At 37.5% G+C, this 21,906-nt stretch overlaps 1 protein-coding gene across 3 annotated transcripts; it reads left to right on the forward strand.

The window, feature by feature from the left end:
* The first annotated feature begins 1,509 nt into the window (after window positions 1-1,509).
* On the forward strand, window positions 1,510-21,851 carry KNG1 (kininogen 1). 3 transcript variants are annotated; one of them, XM_075761476.1, is made up of 12 exons: window positions 1,510-1,834; window positions 4,817-4,927; window positions 5,883-5,967; window positions 8,395-8,567; window positions 10,271-10,378; window positions 12,445-12,526; window positions 13,656-13,822; window positions 15,324-15,431; window positions 16,394-16,483; window positions 18,031-18,184; window positions 18,541-19,621; window positions 20,238-21,851. In XM_075761476.1, exons 1-11 carry the CDS (start codon window positions 1,640-1,642, stop codon window positions 18,738-18,740), a joined length of 1,473 nt encoding a protein of 490 aa, XP_075617591.1. In that variant the 5' UTR covers window positions 1,510-1,639; the 3' UTR covers window positions 18,741-19,621; window positions 20,238-21,851. The 3 variants fall into 3 exon arrangements, with proteins under 3 accessions (XP_075617591.1, XP_075617590.1, XP_075617592.1); XM_075761475.1 differs by having other exon boundaries at window positions 1,524-1,834; window positions 18,031-18,190; XM_075761477.1 differs by lacking the exon at window positions 20,238-21,851 and having other exon boundaries at window positions 1,717-1,834; window positions 4,821-4,927; window positions 18,031-18,590.
* The last annotated feature ends 55 nt before the right edge of the window (window positions 21,852-21,906 follow it).

Genomic DNA, 21,906 nt, shown 5'->3' on the forward strand with positions numbered 1-21,906 from the left:
TTTATAAAGATTCAAAGAAAATAAAAATATTTAAGCTTTTTTTTTCTTGACACAGTTGCCGAAGTTTTGTCTTTTTTTTTGTTACTACAGATGTTTAGCTTCACAGTAAAAATTCGTGAGGCATAGGCTAGCATAAATTGACTAACAGTGGTTGGGTTACCACCGCTATCTAGTAAGGGTCTGAGAATAGTTAATGACTTACAGTGTAGCACCGCAGGGTGGCCTGCACAGGTACTTCCATTCCTGCAGTTGTTGGTGGAGATATACCAGAAATACTGCGCTCAAGGACAGCCCTTTTCAGATAGTTCATAATTGCTCTCAGGGGAGGAGAAAAGCAGATGCGTGTAATAACTCTTTCATGTAAATGTTTTCTTTATCACTGAACCTTCCTCACTGGAAATGGAGTTGGGAGGAACAAGAAGAAAGAATACTGGTGTCTCTTTATGCTCTAGCCCCTGTCAAGGTAAAGTCAATTCAGACAGTCCTAGGACCCTAATGGGTTAGTTCAGAACAATTACCTCATAAGCAAGAACAGGGATTAATCTCAAAAAATTAGTAGTTTGTTTCTCAAAGTAGCTTTTTAATTGCACAAATACAGTGTGAGGGCTACATTGAAGAAAAAGAAACGAAATGGGGACAGCATTTTGTGTAACTGAGTGACAGTTTTCTAATTTTTAAAAGTGCATTATCATGTATGAACAACCTTATTTCTAGCATAGCTTATCCACAAAGTCTCTGAAGGGCATTTTCTTTAACCAAAACTTGTAGCAAGACACAACTGGAATACTGGAGCTGAGGCAATCCCAAGGTGTTCACAGATTCAAAGCAAAGCTGTTTGGTGCTCAACACTAGAGATGAGCACCAGACGTTCCCAGCTGGCTCTAATTCTGTCTATGCCAGCCACAGGCAACATCACGTAATCCCTTGTTCTTGAGTGTCACTTTCCCCATCTGTAATGATACAAAACATTATGACGACTGACTAATCCATGGTCCAAAAGCAGTCTCTCCACATATTGGAAAACATGGACACTTCCAATAGTAGCATGAAGGACAAGGTTTATCGAGTGTTACTGAAGAGTTACGTGACATTCAATGATATGCATCTGACAAAAGACTTTTTTCAAATGTTCTGACTACTCAGAACTATCGCAGTCTGAACACTAAACAGATCTATAAAATTTACAGGGTTGCTGTCCAGAACCAGAACTTCATTGCTACTGTGACCTTCTTGGGTGTTTTATTTAAGCCTTCTAAAATTCATTGTCAGTAGCAGTTTAGATGTTAAGAAAAGTAGCCAGAAAGCTATAAACATTCTGCTTTCTCTTTTGTTCAGCGGCCATCCTGCTTAGTCTAAACCTGTCCTCAGCTGCAGCCATTTAGCCTGTTATTTTGATGGCAGGTGGATAACCTTAGTGTCATCCTTGTGACCACACAAAGTTTATTTAGATAAACTCAGAAGCTTGTTTGCAGTATAAACAGGGTATGATGAGAACCAACCAACCCTAGCAGCCTATTCATTCTGTTTACTTAGCTATTGCTCCTCAAAAACAGAAGAGATGACTAAAACCCTGTCAAGCATTCTTTTTCCATTTGGTTTTTAAAGAGCCTTCTAATTCAGGGGCCTTTTTTGTCCAATTATGAAACTTTTGATTGTACTAGCACTCTGCTGTAGTTTTTTCTCTAGTACAGCCACCCCTCTTCCCTTTGAGTTTTTGGACTGTGATGACCCTGATGTCTTTAAAGCTGTCGACACAGCACTGAAGAAATACAATGGAGACAGAGCAACTGGTAATCAATTTGCTCTATACATGGTGATGGAAGCCAAGAGAACTGTAAGTAGACTTTGCAAATAAAAAAATAATGTTGGAATTGTTTATGCAGGTAGTTTTAATAACTCCATCAATAAGTAGTCCAAATATTTTTAAAATGATGTCCCAACCTGATACAACCTGGGAAAGAACAGGGCTGCCTGACACTATTTTCAATGAAAAGCAAAATCTGAATCAGATTATCTCTATCTTGCTCATAAGAGAGCAAGCGTGACAGCAAAGTGTCTTCTAAAAATGTTTTAAAAAATCAAAGAAATTATTTGCACAGTAAGATACTTGTTACCATGACAAGCAGGGATGTATAATGTGTTCTTATCAATGGAACTATGTGTGCTGATGAATTGCTTATTAATGCAAGGACTAAAGAATAGAAAATTTCTATCACTAATACAATTTGTCTTACTAGTCCACTCTGATTTCCCCTTTCTCTGTTGGGAATTCTATCCCTTTCCATCATCAGTAAGGTTTTCAGATCAATGGCAAAACCACACTTACTAAAAACCTGAATATTATCTTGACTTGGGAAGAGCTGGTATCGCACATAAGAAAGAATGACCTGATAAAATTTGGCAATACTTTGAATAAATTGTTTGTGCGTATTATTTGCACTAGTCCTGAGTCATGGATCTATCTAAAAGTACTAGGTGGTATTTTAGTCAAATAGGGTAACAGCAAAAATTACGGAGGAAAAAAAGAATGAAACGTGATCCTTTGCCTGGAGTCCGTCTGTATAGCCTTAATCTAACAAAAGAGTATTTACCTCTGAGAGGCATACAAAGATATTACCATAATAATGACAAGCATTACTTTACTTGAAAACAGCATTAGCATTTTTTTCTACTGGATTGGATTTTCAGATGTAAAAGACAAAACAGTGTCAGAGAGAATATTTTACACTCCAAAATCACAAGACACTTTTACCCAGATAGAAATAGACCTCAGAAAGGGGACATGGATTGCTAAATGCCTTAAACTGCCCACATCTCCTGGCATCTACTCTCTGCTTTTCCTGTTTTCAAACTGGGGAGACTTTAGCAGGTAGTGACAAAGACTAAAATCTGGCAAATTCTTTATACAATTTATATTAAACAGATGAATATTCCCACTGTCTTCACTGAATTACACACAGCCTTAACAATAGCCAAATGCAAACATCTTTATATCAGAGCTGTAATACCATTTTCCTTTTGCTGATGTTCCCAAAGGACAGATATTAGTTTCAGTATTTTATCTTAAACAATGTTCTATTTTTAAGAACTCTTATTTGTTGCAATTAATATTCATCTTTCCTTCTCTAGATAGCCATCTTCCCTTCTCTTAAAAGATCTGAGGTGGAAATTGATTATTACTTTGAATCATTGATTTGACTATGATGTTAAGTAAAAAACAGAGGAAAGGAATCTGCAATAAAGATTTTCTCATATTCAATATTCTTTTTTCTAAAAAAAGTATAGATTTTACTCATCCCTAGTCTCACAATGTTGAATGCATTAATTAAATAGCTGGTTATTACATATTCATGTACATTTATTATTGATAAGGTAATAAAACATAAAAGCTGACTAGTGAAAGACTGAACCTGCCCCAGTTAAAGGCATAGCTGTTCATAATAATAATGAAATAAACCAACAACAAATAACATACAGAAACAATGTCTTTTCTCATGTATTTAATTTATTCACTAGGCTGATTTATTGCAGATTTAGAACACTGTAACAGAGAACAGAATTTGGCTCTTTAAGTCCAAATCCCAGATAGTATAATCTGATGCAGCTCCATAAATGTCAATTTATACCTGCTGAGGATTAAGTCCATTATATTTTTAGAGACCCTTTCATCCACTTTTACAACCTGCAACCATTATATCAGGTACCTCTACCCCTCTTTGTAGTGTAGCAATACATAACAGGAATTGCGAGAACAAAGAATATAATTCTGTGTCTATACCAGTGTAAATCCAGTATATTCCACCCACATCAGCTCAGCTTCACTTTCTGGGTACCCCCAAGGCAAGAACTATCATTTGAGGATAACCAGCATTAAAGTACAGCAACTGCCTGTGTTTATATGTGAAATGGCACATTAGCAGAGCATTTTTAGTGGCTGTAAAAGATTAGTAACTTCTGGCTTTGTATCTCCTCTAATAGATGAACCACAAACCTTGCAGTGTGTCAGTGTTACCTGTAGGCACAGGTTCACTACTCTGCTTATGGCAAGGAAAAAATGTCCACTACTGATTTACCAACATCAGAAATCATTCTGCTGGCCAGGCCAAACTTTGCTTAATACGTTGTATTTCATTGTATGGGATTCCTGAGGCTACCGTCACAAGCAGCTCAGCCTTTAATGCCTGCAGGAAAACTGCAGGCACTGCCAAAGGCTGTCTCCAGAGCATATGCCCTCCTCGCCCCTTTCCCCCTAGTAGGCAGGGCAGCTAAAGTACCCTGTTACCAAGGAGTAGAGGCAGTTTGGGCACTGCCAGCCTGCCTGAGGGTTGCTGGCTGCTGTTCTGGGCTGCCTGTAGAGTTGTACAGAAGGAAAGTAGACAGATCTGGGAGGAGGCCAAGAGTGAGAGTGAGGGAGTCAGACAGGAGCACGGTCCAAGCTGGTAATTTTGCTAACTATCCAAGCAGCAACCCAAATTTGCTTATTTGGAGTATATTTGAATATGATTATAAAACCTAACAACTTCTTTCTGGTTTTAAACCCCTTGGCACTACAAGTTAAAATGAAGGTAGTTGAGCATACCGTATCTATCATATCAACATATTGTAATTGTAGGTAAGGGCTCAGTAATATAATTAGATAAGTTAATTATTGAACTACCAAGATTTGGGAGACTTTACATGGAGACCATTAGCTAATCTGAAACCATGCTATAAAATATAAGGTAACCAATGGATTGTATTTGCCTTTTGAAGCTCTTATCTTTTCACTTGATTTATTATTATGCAAATGATGACATGCATAGTGTTTTTTATCCAGGCAGGTCTGGACACACAATTCCATGTGAAATACCGAATGCACGAAACCACTTGTGCTATTGAGGAAAATAAACTCTGGCAAGACTGTGATTACAAAGTATCTGTAGAGGCTGTAAGTATCTGTCCCCATTAAAAGTCCTCTGTGCAGAAACACCAGCATAATAACAAGGACTCAAGTCGCCAGGAAAAAATACGATAGAGAATTCAACTATTTTAGCTGTGTTGCTTTTGAGAGCTTATAGGACTAAAGTACAGTACAGAAAACTTTAGAACTCTAAAGTTAACCGTTATAATCGTGAGCTTACCATTATAATCCTATATGTGTGCGGAAGGGAACGCTTCAGCACTTCAATATGAAGGTTCATAGTAAATTCACTGTAAGATACATGCACTGTGAGAATGTGAGGGTTATAAAACTTTCTATTAATTATGTATAATGGAAACTTGCACAACCAAATCGACTTCAGATCTGCACCAACAAAAATACTGACATGGAAACCACTATGGCAGAAAATTTACGAGAGGGCTCTTAGCAGCACAAAGCGTGTGTGGCTCATGCTTCTAGAGAGGTGCAATCGGGGCACGCACAGCATGCAGGAACACTACATGTTTCCAGGGGAATTTCACACAGTACACAACACAAAGAAAGGGATGATGGTGATAATGTCGTTTGAATCAATGTGAAATGCCATGGTCATTGCTGCATATCTTGTACTAGCAGAGAGAAAATTAGGTAAATACACAATTTATACAGACTTTATTTATGAGAACGTGTTCATTTCCATTATTCTGACTATAAATTCTTTAGTTAATTAATATGTCAATCACGATACAAAGCGATCTTTCAAATTATCTGCTCAGTTCATCCCCTATTCTCCTCACAATCAACAAAACCATTCCTTTTCCAGTAACAAAACAGCAAATTAGACACTATTACCAATGTACGTATGAACTTGTTCCCCAAACTCAATTTGCAACTGTCAACTTTGTTCAATAGCTAGAGGAATACATAGCACTGTATTTTTCTTCAGCAAGTTTAAGACAAATGTTGTCATATGTTTTTGCAGAAAACAGGAGAATGCACAGCTCAAGTTCATATGGATAATGCTGAAAAAACAAGTAATGTTTCACAAGATTGCAAAATTTTCCCAGGTATGTAACAGCTTGAGGCAGCATTCAACAAGTACATTGACAAATAAGAATGGGGAAAATATAATACTGAGACTTTCAGGTAATTTTAAAGGTAGGAGCTCCTTATCATTCTATTCAGACACTTATAAATAATCTTCCATAAGCAACTACTTGTTGAAGATAACATTTCACTTCAGTGTTATACACACATAGGCTGAGTCAGTGAAGCACTGCCAGTTTCTGTCTAGGATAATGAAAACCCACATGTGCGTGTGTAGTAAGTTTGTTTAAACACTGGATTATACCAAGTTAAAATGAATTTACTTAAGATCAGAAGCATATCAGTAACTGAGAGACTAGATACAACTTGTCACACTTTAATTTTCTGTCCTTACTTATTAAAGGGTAAAATTGTGCCCAAAATTATTAGAAAAAAACTTTACATGACAAAATTGTACTTTAATTTTCTCCAAACTAAAAATTACTAAATTATTTCTGTTAAAGTTTACTGAAACAAATATTTACCCCAACTGAAAAAAAGAAAAAAAGTATTCATTTACAAAATAAAAATTTAACAGTGATGTAATTATGTAAGAGAGACTGTGATATCTTTTAGACCTTAATAATCAGTACTACATTTCTGGCCTAAAAGACATTCATATATGACTATTATGTTCACATGATAATTTCCTTTATTAGAAAGAGATCATATTGTTTTAAAGCTCTGCAACTGAGATGTCTATGTGGCTATGCCTAGTGTAAGCTAGTTTTAAAATATCCATCTGACTGGTAGCAGGAAGCTAAATGTATATTAACTACAGAAATATTTACTATAATTTCTGAGACGTTTGGCAGTTTATCTTTGTTTTTATTCCTAGCGATCTTGTTTAAAGCTTAAACGGTTATAGCTACTGCCAGTGTCCTTCTAGGAACTGCAGTACGCACAAACTCCATGTTCTGCTCCTGAATAAATGCCGTTTGGTTAGAAGCGTTTGTAGGGCAATGGTGACATCTAGTTGCCAGTAAAAGGTGTGTGAATCCCACAGAGAATGCATGGGAAATTTGCATTTGAATCTTTGTTTAGAAAGCTAAAATAAATACATAAATTAAATGAATCATGTATTCAGCCTAAGCAGCTCATCTCTTCTTACCAAGTTATAGCAACTCTGAAAAAAGAATGCACATTTTTTCAGCAGTTATGAAAATGCTGAGAGCATAGACAGTTTAGAACTGGGTGTGCTGTTGTTTTATTATCTCCTTTGTGGTTACTCCCTGCAAACATGGTCACATGTTTCTGTAACATGTACATATTTGTCATTACTGAGTCAAAAATAAGCGATGCTAGAAATACAAAGGGCCAGACTTTGTTCGAATACCCCTTGAAGAGCTAAGACTAAAAGATATTGCTTACAATGAGATATTCCAAATGTGCAGAGGAGCCAAATCAAATCCAAAGGGCTCAAACAGAAAGAGTGAAACAATAGACCCTAACTGGTGAGGGATTTCCTCATCATGTTAAGTACCACACTGTTCTGCCTTCTTGGTGGAACAGTTTGATCGTACTGACACTGGTCTGGTTTCCTGGCTAGTGCAAGCTGGCCTAACTCCATTAAAGCCAGTTTATGCCAGCTGAGGATCAGGCACACAGATTTTACTTCAATTCCACAGAGACCACATTTTGTCCCACTTTCATTCTCAAGCTCACTGAATCATGAAATTAATTTATGTACTGAACTATAAAATTAATTTATGAAAATCCAATCCATGATTACTAGAAAGGAAAGAGAGTTAATAGGATTAGTAGTAGGAAACAGAAGTTTGAGCTTCCCCGTCAAGCTTGCCTATCCACAGCCAATCCAGCTCGTTAAGCCTGAAGGTAACACCGTGGTAACTGGCAGCCACAGCGACTTGCAGGGGGAGTTCAAGCAACACAGCAGTAAATAGTTCAAGTACAGTCCCTAAGGAGCTCAGTCAGAGCAGTTCATGTGGGTGAGCCAAAATACTCCTGCCAAAGCCCTCATCCTGAACCATGGTGAGGACAGTAAGCAGCTGCGCACAGTGGGTGAGATTTGAAGAACCTGAAGAACATCTCCTGGGTTGTAGGCTCCACAGGTTCTTCCCTGATGACCCTTCCCTAATGGTGTCCAACTACACACAAGGGTTTTCAGAGATTCAGTGACTCCTGAACTCTCTTGCTCCTCTGAATGAAGTTTGCTGCTGAAACCATGCCTAGATCCTAATGTCATGGATGGCTGCTACCACCACAAACCAAGGCATGTTTCTAAATACAATGAATATCTTTGCAGGCCCTGAAACTGAAATGTGTTTTGCTGATCACTCCAATTAAAAGCAAGAAAGATTCTTGCTCATTGAACCTTTTGTATCATTCCCAGATAGGAAAAATTAAAACCATGAAGCCCTATATTTTTTGGTTTGTTTCTTTTCCAGCTACACCGAAGATAACAATTACTGAGGCTACATGTCTTGGATGCTTTCATCCTATATCAAGTGACAGTTCTGAAGTGTCAGAAATTCTGAAACAAGCCATTCAAAAGTTTAACAAGCACAGTGCTGAACCTGCCCTTTTTAAGCTTGTGGAAATAAAAGAAGCTAAAAGACAGGTTTGTGCATGATTTTTCTCTAAATTTTACCAACAAAAACCCCAAACCAGGTACCTTGGTTGTTTTATGTACATGTTTCTGATTTTAAGGTGGCTTATATTTCATAACAAAAGCATATGAAATGCACATAGAGTGTTGAACCTGTAAATAATTCTCTTCATTTATAAGGAGTCATAAATGGTTACCTACTGGATTTTCAGAGCTGTCAACTTTATAAACTAATAGTTAACATATTTTTTCTTTACCTGCCATTGCATCTAACCAGTGTTTAGCTCCAGTTTATTTGCATTCAGTGTTGACATAGGCATCTTGTGTCATCTCAGATGCTCTTGGGTATTCCACTTGGCCTCTCCTTGAAGCTCCAGTAGGAACAGATCTCTCCTAGGTTCTGTGCCAAAACTGCCAGCCTGCACAGATGTCTCATATACTCTACAGCCTCTCAAACAGCAGCAGGCAGCTATGTTTTTGCAATGCAACAGGACCCATATGTCAGCATATATGCTATAGAATGGGTACTCCCCATATAGGAAAAATGGGTAAGAAAAACAAAAAGCCAGCATGCCGCTTGCTGAAAGGTTTCTGCACGCAGGAATACCTGCTTTGCAAGAAATGACTGCTCAGGTCGCAGAAATTCTATGTCATCAGGAATTCCATGCGACAATTATTTCCCTGTGAAAGGCTCTCCTGTGATGTTGCTAGAAAGTAAAGCTGCTGCTTTGGTTTTTAACTAGTATATAGGCTGATACCAAATACAGGCCCTTTTCTTTGAATGTGTACATATTGGCTTAGCCAAAAGGCATCTTCTGGTCTTGTGTCAATTTGACCCATGATTTAATTCAGACTGTCATCTTTCTATTTACTGATGACAACAATTCTCTTTTAGTGGAAAGACAAGCTTGCACAACATTTAAGCCACATGACAAAATGTCACAGACAGACTGCAATCCAGCAGCTGGAAAGAGAACCATCATGTCACTTCTGGCCAACAGAGATTAGTCAGACCCCACTTCAACTGATCTGGGATGGAAAATTTAATTCTTATTTTCCCTTTTTAATCCAATGCTATCTGACCCAACACTGTGACATGGAAAGATTTCATGGGTGAGAAGCAGTAGCCACAGTGAGGAAAACCAAACTGCTTCCTGGAGAAAAAATTTTAAAAAGGGTCACAAGTCTGGACAAAACAGTAGGCAGGGGAAGGTAAAGCCCAAGTCAGACACAAGTACAGGTAGATGATAAATGCAGGACACCCCAGAACAAAAGGTGCCAGCAGTATAAAGTTGCAATATTCAGATACTGGTTCACTATGTCCCATGCTCGGGAACAGAGGATTTGCCAAGCTGTATTAGAGCAATCATCTATCTAGACCAGCTTCCTGTCACCGGGAACAGTAAGTAACAGATATTTTGGAGGAAAGTGCAAGAAACCAAGCGTTATGAGGCTGCAGGCTTGCCAGGAGAAGTGGAATCCAAAACCAAAGTGCACTTCGAATGTATGCCTGACTTTTAGTTTGCTTTTTGTATCACAAGGACGAGATTTTTTTCACTGTATGTGAATACTCTATGGCTCAATGACTGCAAAGTGATTTGATGGATGGAAGGCACTAGAAGAGTAGCTTTGCTTTCTTTGCTAATCACATTTAATAGTTTAACTTCCAAGTTTGTATTGGTTTACATAATGTATCTCCTAAATATTTGTTCCAGGTGGTAGCTGGATGGAATTATGTAATTAAATATGAAATTGAGGAGACTAATTGTTCCAAAGACCAATTTCAAGACTTAACTCCAGAGTGCAAAACTACTTCTAGAGGTGTAAGTAATCTTCAAAATCTGTTTATCAAGAAAATATCATATTAACAAATAATCACTGAGATATGACTCAAGAAAATATTTATAGTCTTGCTTCACTTTATGAATGAATTTTAAAACCAGGCTTATAGATAGCTGTCTATTTATGCAATTAGAACATCCATATCTTCCTGAGTCAGTGACTAAGAGGACCACTGAAATGTTTACAGTTTACTTTATAGAATCTAAACAGTGTCACCCAAATAATAAATCCCTTGACAAGTTCCTATCCAGATATTCGAGGAGTTACTCAGGTACAACCCCAAAAAGTGATAATTAAAATTAGCACTGTTTTTCTAGCTTAAGACATATTTTCTAAGAAAAGTAGCTGAATTATTCCTTAACCTCTACCACAGTCCAAATGAGAGAGCTTCAAAAGAAATTATTAACAAACATACATACTCTAGCTAAACAGTACTGCAAAACCAGGTACTTCCTCAGCTTCTCTGACCTGGAACAGAATTAACTGTACCAAAAATAAAGGGTTTCTTTCTCAACCAACCTCCCTGAACCAGCTCATCAGGGGGTCAGACAAATGTTCTGTAAATACAAGGGCAGGAACGTAGAGTCATAATCAACAGTGGTGGCAAACGGGAGGGGAGGAACCACAGGAGTCCTGACTCACATCTGTTTCAGCTGTTGTGGCAGCGTGCTGTTGAGTGTGACATTCAAGAGCCTCTCCTGTTCAAAAATTACTCCTTGGATGTCTCAAGAATGTTTTAGAATGTTTCAGAGGCGTTAATCAAAAAAGCAAAGAATAACAACACTGTGCTAAATTGTAGGAGAATGAAAATCAGACTAACTGAAGCAAATCTCTCCATTCCCCACGCTTGTCCTTAAGCTCATTCACGTACTGCTTTGATCACACAGGGTTTGTGGGGTTGGATCTTTATCACTTATCCCCTGAAACATTAAGCAGCCTTGCTAATAGATCATTGACAGATATTATTAGAATATGATATTCCAAGAATATTCCATACCTTGGAATGACCAAATTCCATGGAAGTTGTGTCATACCTTTATTCAGTTCCATACTATTAATTTTGAAAGGAGACGACCAGAACTGCACCCTGTATTCAACACGCGTGTGAACCACAGAGCTAGAGTGGGCCATAATGTCAGTCTCTAACCTGGATAATAAGCCTTGACATTATTTTTTATTATTTTTTCTAAACCATTACTAAGCAGATTTTTTCATGGATGACATTTTCCAGTATCTGTTGTAGCCTTAAGATCTTGATCTTGAATTGTAACAGTCTTCCTTCTTATTCTACAGTTGATTAGTTTCCCTTAGAGTCTTTGATAAGGGACTTTCCCGGCACCTTTTTGAAAATCTACGTATACTTTTATCAACAAGTCTCTTTACCCACTTTTGTTGATGCTTTTGAAGAACTCTGACAAATCTGCAAAATACAACTTCTGTTTACAGCAAAACTCCTAGTCTCTCCTTGATGTATTCATGCTCCCTAGTTCTTTCCTTGTTACCATTTCTAGCCACTTGCATGGTATAGACATTAGCTTTATGGGTCTATAACCTTTCTGAAACAGAACAGGATCAACACCTGCTTTCTTTCAGTCCTAAGATACCAAGGCAATTTTAAGCAAGTCACCTACCACAGTTCTTTTAGAAGACCTGAATAAATACAAGAAACTCAGTAATGTTTGATTTGTTAATTGTATAGTCTTCTTTTTGGTCTTTACAGTTTCAGACAGAAATTCCAGTGAGTTCTCCATAAAATAGGATTCTGGCTTGTAAACCTCCCCATTTCCTTCTGTAATGAACACAAAGAAATACTTAATTTAGCTTCTCTTTCATGGTTTTATTTTCTCTGAGTGGTCCTTTTGAACCCTGACCATTTATTGGCTCTGCAGACTGTCTGTCAGGCTTCTTGCTCCCATTGTATTGAAGGAAGAAAGGAAGGAATTAGTAGTAGTATGCTTGACTTATTCTGTTAGCAGGAAGGTATTAGGATGTGAGCTTGTTCATTATTTCTAAACAACAAGGAGCTGTTTTGTGTTTTTTACTCCAGCGTATAGGTAAATGTGATGCCAAAGCATACAAAAATCTTCAGGCGCAGATCATAGATATTGCAAGCCAATGCAAGCTTCCAGGTATGTCATAGGCACTATCAATTTTAAAAGTTCTGCAATTTTCAATGTTTTTTTTACAGTTGTAAAAAAAAGACAAAATAAAAATGCAATAGATGAAAACAGATAATAACAAGAGAAAGCAATTCTTCTGGGACCAAAAAAGCACTGCCTCTTAATGAAATATTATGACAGATATTTTTCATTTCCTACAAGTATTTCATATGCAGCTGAAAGTTATATTTTATCATTTGTGCACTGCCCTATTTCTATGACATGGAGCTGGTTGCTGACTCTCATTTGGAGATTAACAGATACAAACTCAAAACAGTATAACTGTCCTACAAAAATTAACTCCTTTTCCACCACAATGACAAGCAAGTTAATAACACATTGTTTAAATAAGTAACTTCTAAATTTCTAAAGAGCTCCAGTGTATTCTTTCAAAAGGCAAAGGAGCTGAGGACTTTAAGATTTTGTCCAAAATTGGTAATTCACCTATTGATACTATCATTGGTTATTTCATATTGCATGCCTATACTTACATTTCATATGTTAGAGGCATATTTTTTCCTCAGTAAATAAATAAATTAAAATTTATAAGTTCATTACAGTCAAATTCCCAAATGGTTTTCTTATTGTTACTTTTTCCTCCAGTCATCTGTTTGGACACAGATTATCACAGCTTCAGAGCTTTAGAACATGGAGTACAGTACTACTCCATGTACTAAGTGCTGCATTCTCACCTATTCAGACTTCTTTTTCTTCAAGAAATTATAATGATTCTTCAATACACTCATTCATTGCCAATAACACGCACCTCTTGTTTCACCTGATTCAGGCCTTTCCATACGTGTACATGTTCCCTCTCTTTATTTGCTAGCTACCCACAACTGGTAACAGCAATTCTTATTTCTACGAGAAAACTTGTTAAGTGTCCAGTGCGACACTAGGTGCTGACGCAGTGCTCTTTGAGATAACCAATATATGATAATGCTGAACATATAAAACTCAAAGATATTTTGATCTCATTTGATACATCCAAAAACAAAGCTTTCCAGAAGACGGGGGTTTATAACTGGCTGGTTTTTCCAGCCTTTATCTACATTGAATCTTTTACTTCTTAGATCTGAAATCTGTTGGTTTCTTTCAGTTGAAGACACAGTAATTCCTGCCACTCGCACTGGTTGTTCAAAGATTATCCCAAAAGACAGTCCAGAACTGAAGAAACTTCTGAAGGTTTCTATGGAGAAGTATAATTCAGAGAGCAATGATGACTTCTATTATAAAGGCGGAGAAATAGAAACAGCGACAGTTCAGGTTGGGATATGCCACAGAGATGAGGAACAGCCATGGCAGTATTATTGGTCTGAGCTGGGTGTTAACTAAAGTTTCTGTTTAGATTTGAAATAATGTGTTTCTCTAAGTGCTGATACATGTGTTAACTGAAATATGCATGCAATTTTTCTTGAAAAAAATTATCCATCTTGGCTTGCATTCAGAAGTTGTTCAAAAATCTCCTGTCCCTTGATTTTTTTATTTTTCTTAAAATAAGATGATTTTAAAAGCATGGGGAAAAGGTTGACTTAGTGTATCTGATTTCTGTATATCTACCACACTTTTTACCAGCCTTTGTAACATACCTTAGACTCTTAAAGTAGAAAACTAGAAACTACCCACTTGATCCACCACACCAATACTCCGTATGTTATTTTAAGCACTGTCCACCCTACAGTAGCTGTAAGCTCCAAGAAGTGGGGCTTCCCAATTTCCCTTAGAAATCTGTTAATTTATACACTGATTCTGCTGCTAACACCACTGCAGCTAGATTTGCAAGAGAACATCTGTGCATAACTTCAGATATACAGATAAATACAACTGAATAAAGAAGAACAAAGAATCAAGAGGATAGCATTGGCCAGCATTTGCCTTGTTTACTGTCCCAGCATATCCAGAGATTTAGGACAGAATTGAAAATAAGACAGTGGAGTAGTTCAGAAAACATTTGTCAACAGCTTCTCCTGACCATGAGGTGTACTGCTGAAGAAGGCACTAAAAGCACACCAGAGTTTTTCTCAATAGCTCACATTATCTTACTAATAATGTCTGTGCTTTTTCTTCTTTCAAACCTTTTTTCTTCTTTCAAACCTTTTTTCTTCTTTCAAACCTTTTTTCTTCTTTCAAACCTTTTTTCTTCTTTCAAACTTTTCATATCATGATTGATATTAGCACACATACATACATTTTTAAAACAGACTTGAGAGACAGAATTTCATGTTTTGCCTGCTGTCTCTGAAGCAAGATATATTATCTTAGGCTCTATAAAAAGTACTAAGAGAACTCGTACCAGGCACGTTCTTGAACCCATGCAGTTTCTCTCCTTAATGCATTTGGCAAATACGTTCATTTTCAACTGAGCCTGTTCATCACACACTTCATTTTACTCACATTCCACTTTTCTTACATCATATTTGGCTCTCTACAGTGGTGGCTCTAATGATTTCATTTGTTATTAATGAAATTACTACAAGCATCCACTAAAACAAAGCCAAAACTGTGGGCCTGATATTTTTCTGACTTGTCTGTTTCCTTCTATTTCAATGCTGGAATTTTTAAGAATGGGAACTGGAGTAAACAAATAAGTTGACTAGAAGCAGATAAGTTTGATGCCAAATATTTTAATATTGTTCTTAACATATGTTCTCCCAGTGATCAGGACTTGTAGAAATAAGTAGTATAAGCTTGTAGAAAAACATCTTTCCTGTGAACCTTTTTTAATAAAATGCCTTTACCACAGAAAGCCTTCTTGCTAATTTTTCAGGTGGTTGCAGGACAGAACTACCATTTAGTATTTGCAATCCAGAAGACAAACTGCTCAAAGAAAGAGTTTGAAAAATTTAGTGAAGACTGTGAAGCCACACCAGACAGCGTAAGTAATGATGATGTTGCCAACTGTAATGATCCTAACAGACAAAATCATTTGCACCAGAAATTGCAAACACTTAAGTAAAATCACATGCTGAGTTCTGTTACCTCTTTCAGTAAACTTTGGTTTCAGCAAGGACACCTTTCACTATTTGTAACCCAAGCCAGTGACAATGGCAGTAAAACATGAAGCTTAAACTGAGTCACTCCAACTGCAGGATCAGTGCTCACTGCAAAGCGAAAGGAACTTTCTTCTGCTAATAATGAATCACAGAAAGGAGGGGAAGAGGCTGCTGTGAAATGAAATAGCTGCAATACTCCTGACCCGGTGGACTTGCAGCTAAGGAAAACATGAGGTTGGAGTGTTACTGCTGTGCAAAGGAATGATGGCTCTGGAGCGCATGCTGCTGTTACTGGGACAAAGTGTTCCAGATGCTGGAAAGTAATGCTGATAGGGCCAGAAACCATTGGCAAGGAAGTTGGTTGGGAAAGAGAGGCTTTATTTCCCCTGTCTCTTCCCACCAAACTAACAGTACTTACCTGTGAGATTTTAAGATCTGTTAGTACAGCAGGCACTGAATAGAAAAAAAAGGCCTTTCTATTTCTGTTTCCCAATTTTTAGTAGGAGAAATACCATCAACAAATAATCTTTGTTAGAAATATCATGAAAATTAAATAGTTAGTGCTCCAAAAGTGCTGGAGATTAAAAATCCAATTTTTCAAGATGCAATCTCCAACCCAAAGCTTAATTAAAGTGTTCACATAGACCTGCTATAACCTCAAAAAGCTAAGCAGTGCTGTGTCCCAATATAGAAGTCTCCATCACTAAGATAGTTTTCATAGATATTTGGGTAAAGTTCCAAATATATTTGTGTTTAAAAGTATTATTAAAAATCATATTTTTTTTCATCCACAATTCTCTTCCTTTCTGTCTGATGTTTTGTTGCCTTAATGTTTTGTCAACAGGTACCATTGCCATGTGAAGCACAAATTCACGTGATCCCATGGGAGAATAAAATCTTTCCCCAGGTTAACTGCTCTAAAGAACGGTCAATGGTATGATTCCTCTTCATTACCCATCATCATAAGTAGAGCATAGAATAAAGGCAGTCATTAAATTCTTTATCCATTCCAAATTATCCCATATTTTGTACCAAAAATAAAGGAATGCATGGTTCTTTTAACAACCTCAGTAAGGCCACACTCCTCCCTCTCACCCTCTAACCTCAACAACTGGTTACATCAAAGTGATTTTCACTACTAGATGAGAGAGTGGACAACATAGGGATTACAGAAATACAAAGGCAATGGGACAGAAAGAACATTCTGCCTGTTGACTGCTCCTTTGCATTATCAGTTAAGCTCTGAAGTATTAAGCCACATCAGCTTCTTTGAATTACTATTCATACTAGGTTTAAAAATTGAGACCAAAAAAAATGTATTTGGCAACATAATAATTATAGCCCACAGATTTCAAAAGCATCTGCAAATCTTTTCATACTAGTAGAACAGCAGATCTCTTGCCACAAGTTGTCAATCTCTGCAGGAAGATCGTTCAGTTTCCTCCTACCCAGCTCCACGATTAACTAGCCCTGAACATGGGTCAGTTTGAAAATTTTAGAATAGAATATAAATCTTTTTTATTATCAGAACATTTTTAGTTCTGATGATTGCAGGTTTTTTAACAAATGCAGGGACTCCCATGCTCCTCAATGAAGAAGATACACTGAATCAAGTGAGATTGATTAACTTGCATTCGTAATCAATAACTTCACTGCGCTTGGCACCTTCATAACTACCTATTCATTATGTATCAACTAATAAATGTCTCTCCTCTTTGTTTGCACTACAATATTGTATCCACATCAACTTTCAAATTTCATCCATCCCAAAATACTCTGATTTGCAGCTAGATAATGATCAGACACTTTGGGGGACAGAAATGAAACCCATGTTGGATAACGACTGTACACCATGCATGCAGTCTTTGTCTTCCAGTTGAAGTGATGGGGAAATAGAGATTACTCAATAACAACTGTTTCATATTATCAGCTTTAACCTGTATGTGTTATTTCTAACCAGTCTTATGAAATGCATAGTTAAATCTAGAAATAAAAAATTGAATAGTTACATTTCATATAACAAAATAACCCAGATCTTTTGTATGTTCTGGTATTGAGACTACTCAGAGATGTGTTAGCCCTTAGAATAAATTTGGTTTATGCATTAGAGTGTTATACTCTAACATGCAGAGGGACATTTAGTCCTAGAAATCAACGGTATTGTTCATAAATTAAAACCAGTACATGTTTTCCTCTCTATAGTATCATTCCCACGTTAAACTGGCAGAATTTCAGTGACATATAAATTGTTCTTTTAACATATAATTGCTAAAATACTCTGGAGTTATTTGGGAGGATGTTTATGTTTCTATGTTTATCACAGATAGAAAAGATAATTATTTAGTTTACTTTAAAAATCTGGTAACATATTTTTGCTAAATGATTCATGTACTGCAATGAGCCAACTTCTGAATTTCCCAAATCTGAAACTATTGTTCTTGTTCATGTAACAAATATGGCTATTATCGCAATGTTTTTTAGGCTGTCCTTATAAGAAGGCCTCCTGGATTCACACCTTTCCGAAGCTTTGCTATGATAGAACAGCCAAATGAAATTTCATGCTCTGATAAAAATGAAGAAGAAAGGCAAAGACCTGACAAAAAAACAAGAAAAGATGGTGGACAGGAACCAGAAGGTGAAGGTGAACCTGAGCATAAACACAGGCATAAACATGAGCATAAACACAGGCATGGACATAAAAAGGATCATGAGTCTGACAAAAGGCATAGGCATGAAATTGGTTGGGGGCACAGGAACTGGCCCATGGGCATGGGCATAAAAAACACAGTAAAAATGGTAAACACAAACATCCAGCCCCCAGATCTTCTGAGGAGTCCAGTGAAAGGGGTTTTCATCAAAACGAAACCTTCACATCATCCAGTGCTGAAACAGCACCAGAGCTAGTTAATCCAGGGGTTGCAAGAAAGGAAACCAGTACACCTGCAGAATCACTAATTCTTCCTGATACTTCTTTATTTAATGGCTTGCCAGATCGCATCGAATCTCCTGTTCCCAGATGTCCTGGAAAACCATGGAAACAAATTATGGATCTTCCAGCTCCTTCTAGCTTTCCCAGAGATTTCACAAATGAGGATCTCTTGCCTTCTGCAGCAGCAAACATCAATCCAGCAACAGAAAACTCAACACCCACCCAAAACAAAGACCTGGATCTCTCAGATGCTTTGCTATAATTCGAACATTGTTGGATCCTTTTCAGAAATTACACATAGAAAAATGAGAAAAAAAGTGCCTTTTGAAATTTATAAAATATGAAAAGGCAAAAGCTCCTATTCTGTTAGCTAAGATATTCAGGCAGGTCACCAGCACTTCTGTGGACCTAAGACCCTATGGCAATACTCTGTATTTACATATATTTGCAAAGATATAAATCAGGCAATGGCAGTGATTCAGAACTAGTAAAGGGACCAGGCAAGGCAATAGTCTTCTGCTGCAGAAGTTAAATTGTATCTATCTCACCTGCCTCACAGTTGCTATAAGCACAAAGTGAATCACTGCATCAAATCTCACTGCACGATGTTTAAAACAGTGGCATAAAGAATTCCACAGATTACATGAAGAATCTCAACCAAATATGCATAAGACAAAAGCAAGCCAATGTAGAGCAAAGATGCCTTTCTTAGATATCTGAAATAATGTTTCTCTAATTTACTGGAGTGAATGTTTTAAAGAACAAAATAAAGGAACCAGTTTTACCTGCCAATTTCTTTAAACAAATTAATATTACCACCAGTCTATCACTAGCGGGCTGCTCTGTTGAATGAGATAGCAGGGACAGCTGAGAGAATCCTAAATAGAGCAGCTTTATTCATATGTGTATTATGTTAACTACACAGTAGAGGCGCTGTAATTGACAGATTTTTCATGTGGCACAAATATTACTGATCAGATGACAAAAATCACAAAGACTTGCTATCTAAAATTTGTCTGCCTGCTCCCGTTATTAGGTTGTGTGTAATTTAGAGACCAGACTGAATTTTCTACTCTGGGAATCTACCAAAGGTTGAGTTTTCAGTGGGATACATTAGCTAAAAAGCACCAAATATTTCCAGCTGTCCTGGTTTCAGCTGAGAGGGTTGATTTTCTTCATAGTAGCTAGTGTGGGGATATGTTTTGGATTTGTGCTGGAGACAGCATTGATAATATAGAGATGTTTTTGTTCTATGGACTTATTGTTGAGCAGTGTTTACATGGGGCCAAGACCTTTTCTGCTTCTTGCACTGCCCTGCCAGCGGGATGGCTGGGGGTGCACAAGAAGTTGGGAGGAGACACAGACAGGACAGGTGACCCAAACTGACCAAAGGGATATTCCATACTATACGATGTCATGCTCATTTTATAAGGAGCTTGGGGGAAGAAAAAAAAAAGGGGGGGGGGGGGGCATTTGGAGTGATGGCATTTGTCTTCCCAAGTAACCGTTATGCGTGACAGAGCCCTGCTTTCCTGGGGATGGCTGAACACCTGCCTGCCCCTGGGAAGTGGAGAATGAATTCCTTGCTTTGCTTTGCTTGTGCGCGTGGCTTTTGCTTTACCTATTAAACTGTCTTTATCTCAACCCACGAGTTTTCTCACTTTAACTTTTCCAATTCTCTCCCCCATCCCGATAGGGGGGAGTGAGCAAGTGGCTGCGTGGTGCTCAGCTGCCGGCTGGGGTAAAACCACGACACCAGCAAATTAAAATATGTTTGCCCTCTATATGGACCAAATAACTCAGCTGAAAAAACACCCAGCAATAAATAAATACTTTAATGCCAGATCAGTTCATCAGTTCATCAGTGCTTGGTCCCGTAAGAAGTTATTGAAAGGGTAAGATGCTACAAATGGTAACACTTCACCGATTTTTTTGTAAAAGACCACATTTCTTGAAACCACAGTATAAGTATCCTCCCACACAGCTGCAGAGACAGCAAGAATGTTCTCTGAAATTGTTCATCCCAGCTGTAGGGATCGCTGCGGCCCCAAGACTACATACTCAACAGCTAGGAATGTGTCATTCTTCTGTGTACTGTGCTTCTATTGCCATCACCTCACTGGTGAGGAAGAACAAGATAGATGAAGACTACCTAGAGAATGTGAAACAGAGGGATCAACAGGATCAGGAGGTCTTGGCACAAAAGGTACAGAAGGATCTTGAAAGAGAAGAGAGCTACAAGGAAAGGTCAGAAGACAGAGAAGTGGAAAGCACAGAGGCAGGGTGGAATGATAGGGACGGGGTGAAAAGAACAAAAGAGAACAGTAACTTAGTGGCAAAAATGGAAACAGAGTGAATGGGATGGAGAAGTGACATGGTGGAGGTAGCATAGCCAAGGAGCAACAAAGGACAAGAACTGGAGGGGAGGTAAAAGCAAAAACAAAAAGCAAAAGACCTGTGCAGGAGGGTCTCTCCAATCATGACAGGGCAGTCCCCTACACATCACAGAACTGAACTCATACTTCCTGAATCTAAACATTCCCTGACAGTGTAGGCACACTTCCCCTCTGCAGTGCCTGGGTCCTACAGATGGGAACAACCTTCTGCGCTCAGTTTCTTAGCTCACAAGGTAGATGACCGCACTGTGATCAGAAGAACTCAGCCCTACTGATAATCCATGTTGAAGGAGAATCCCTATGATTTTACATGTGTAATTTCTTTTTGTTCATTTTTTTCTAATTGCATTAAAAGCTACATTAAAATGACATTTTAAAAGTCATGAAGTCCAAAATAAGAAAATGTCGTTGTGAGTATAAATTCAGCCTGGTTACGTGCATCTAAACATTTTTTAACACATATAGACATATATTAGATAGATAGGCAGATAGATAAATTATCTGTCATGACTGGTGATGTATAACAGAACCACTGTACTTTCTTTCTGAAAACAAAGTTACCAATCTGTAAGAAGTCATACAACTTATCTGGAGCCCCATTTTAAGGAAAGATATAAAAATAATAACTCCTGGATCTATCACTAATCAAATCCTGCAATTTTTTCTTTCATTCCTTTCCTTGCAGGATAAAATGCAAAGTCATTCTTTTTTCTTTTTTTTTTTTTTTTTTTTTAGTACATGAGAAGCACTAAACTTACAAAGCTAGGCAAAGAAAAATCTTGAGAGATAAGAGAGTTAATTGTTTGCTTCTTTTCTTTTTTCTGAATATTGACTGGTATGATTTTGGCTGTAACTGGGAGTTTTTTGTGTATGCTGTATTATTAAAAGGAGTATAAGCTCAAAATATTTTTTCTTTAAATTACTGTAGCAATTTAATTAATGCAAAATTACAATAAAAGATGCAAAGAAGAGAAAAATCAAGGTTTTTTCCTATCTCTGATCTCCCTCTTCAGAATGAAAAGACAGTCACAC

The sequence above is a fragment of the Balearica regulorum genome, chromosome 9 (assembly GCF_011004875.1).
Source record: "Balearica regulorum gibbericeps isolate bBalReg1 chromosome 9, bBalReg1.pri, whole genome shotgun sequence".
In the NCBI taxonomy this organism is placed as follows: domain Eukaryota; kingdom Metazoa; phylum Chordata; class Aves; order Gruiformes; family Gruidae; genus Balearica; species Balearica regulorum.

Coding starts and splice junctions, on each gene's coding strand:
- KNG1 (XM_075761475.1), top strand. CDS start 1,640: ATGAAACTTTTGATTGTACTAGCACTCTGCTGTAGTTTTTTCTCTAGT. Junction 5,968..8,394: donor AGATTGCAAAATTTTCCCAG/GTATGTAACAGC, acceptor TTTCTTTTCCAG/CTACACCGAAGATAACAATT. Junction 12,527..13,655: donor AAGCCAATGCAAGCTTCCAG/GTATGTCATAGG, acceptor GGTTTCTTTCAG/TTGAAGACACAGTAATTCCT.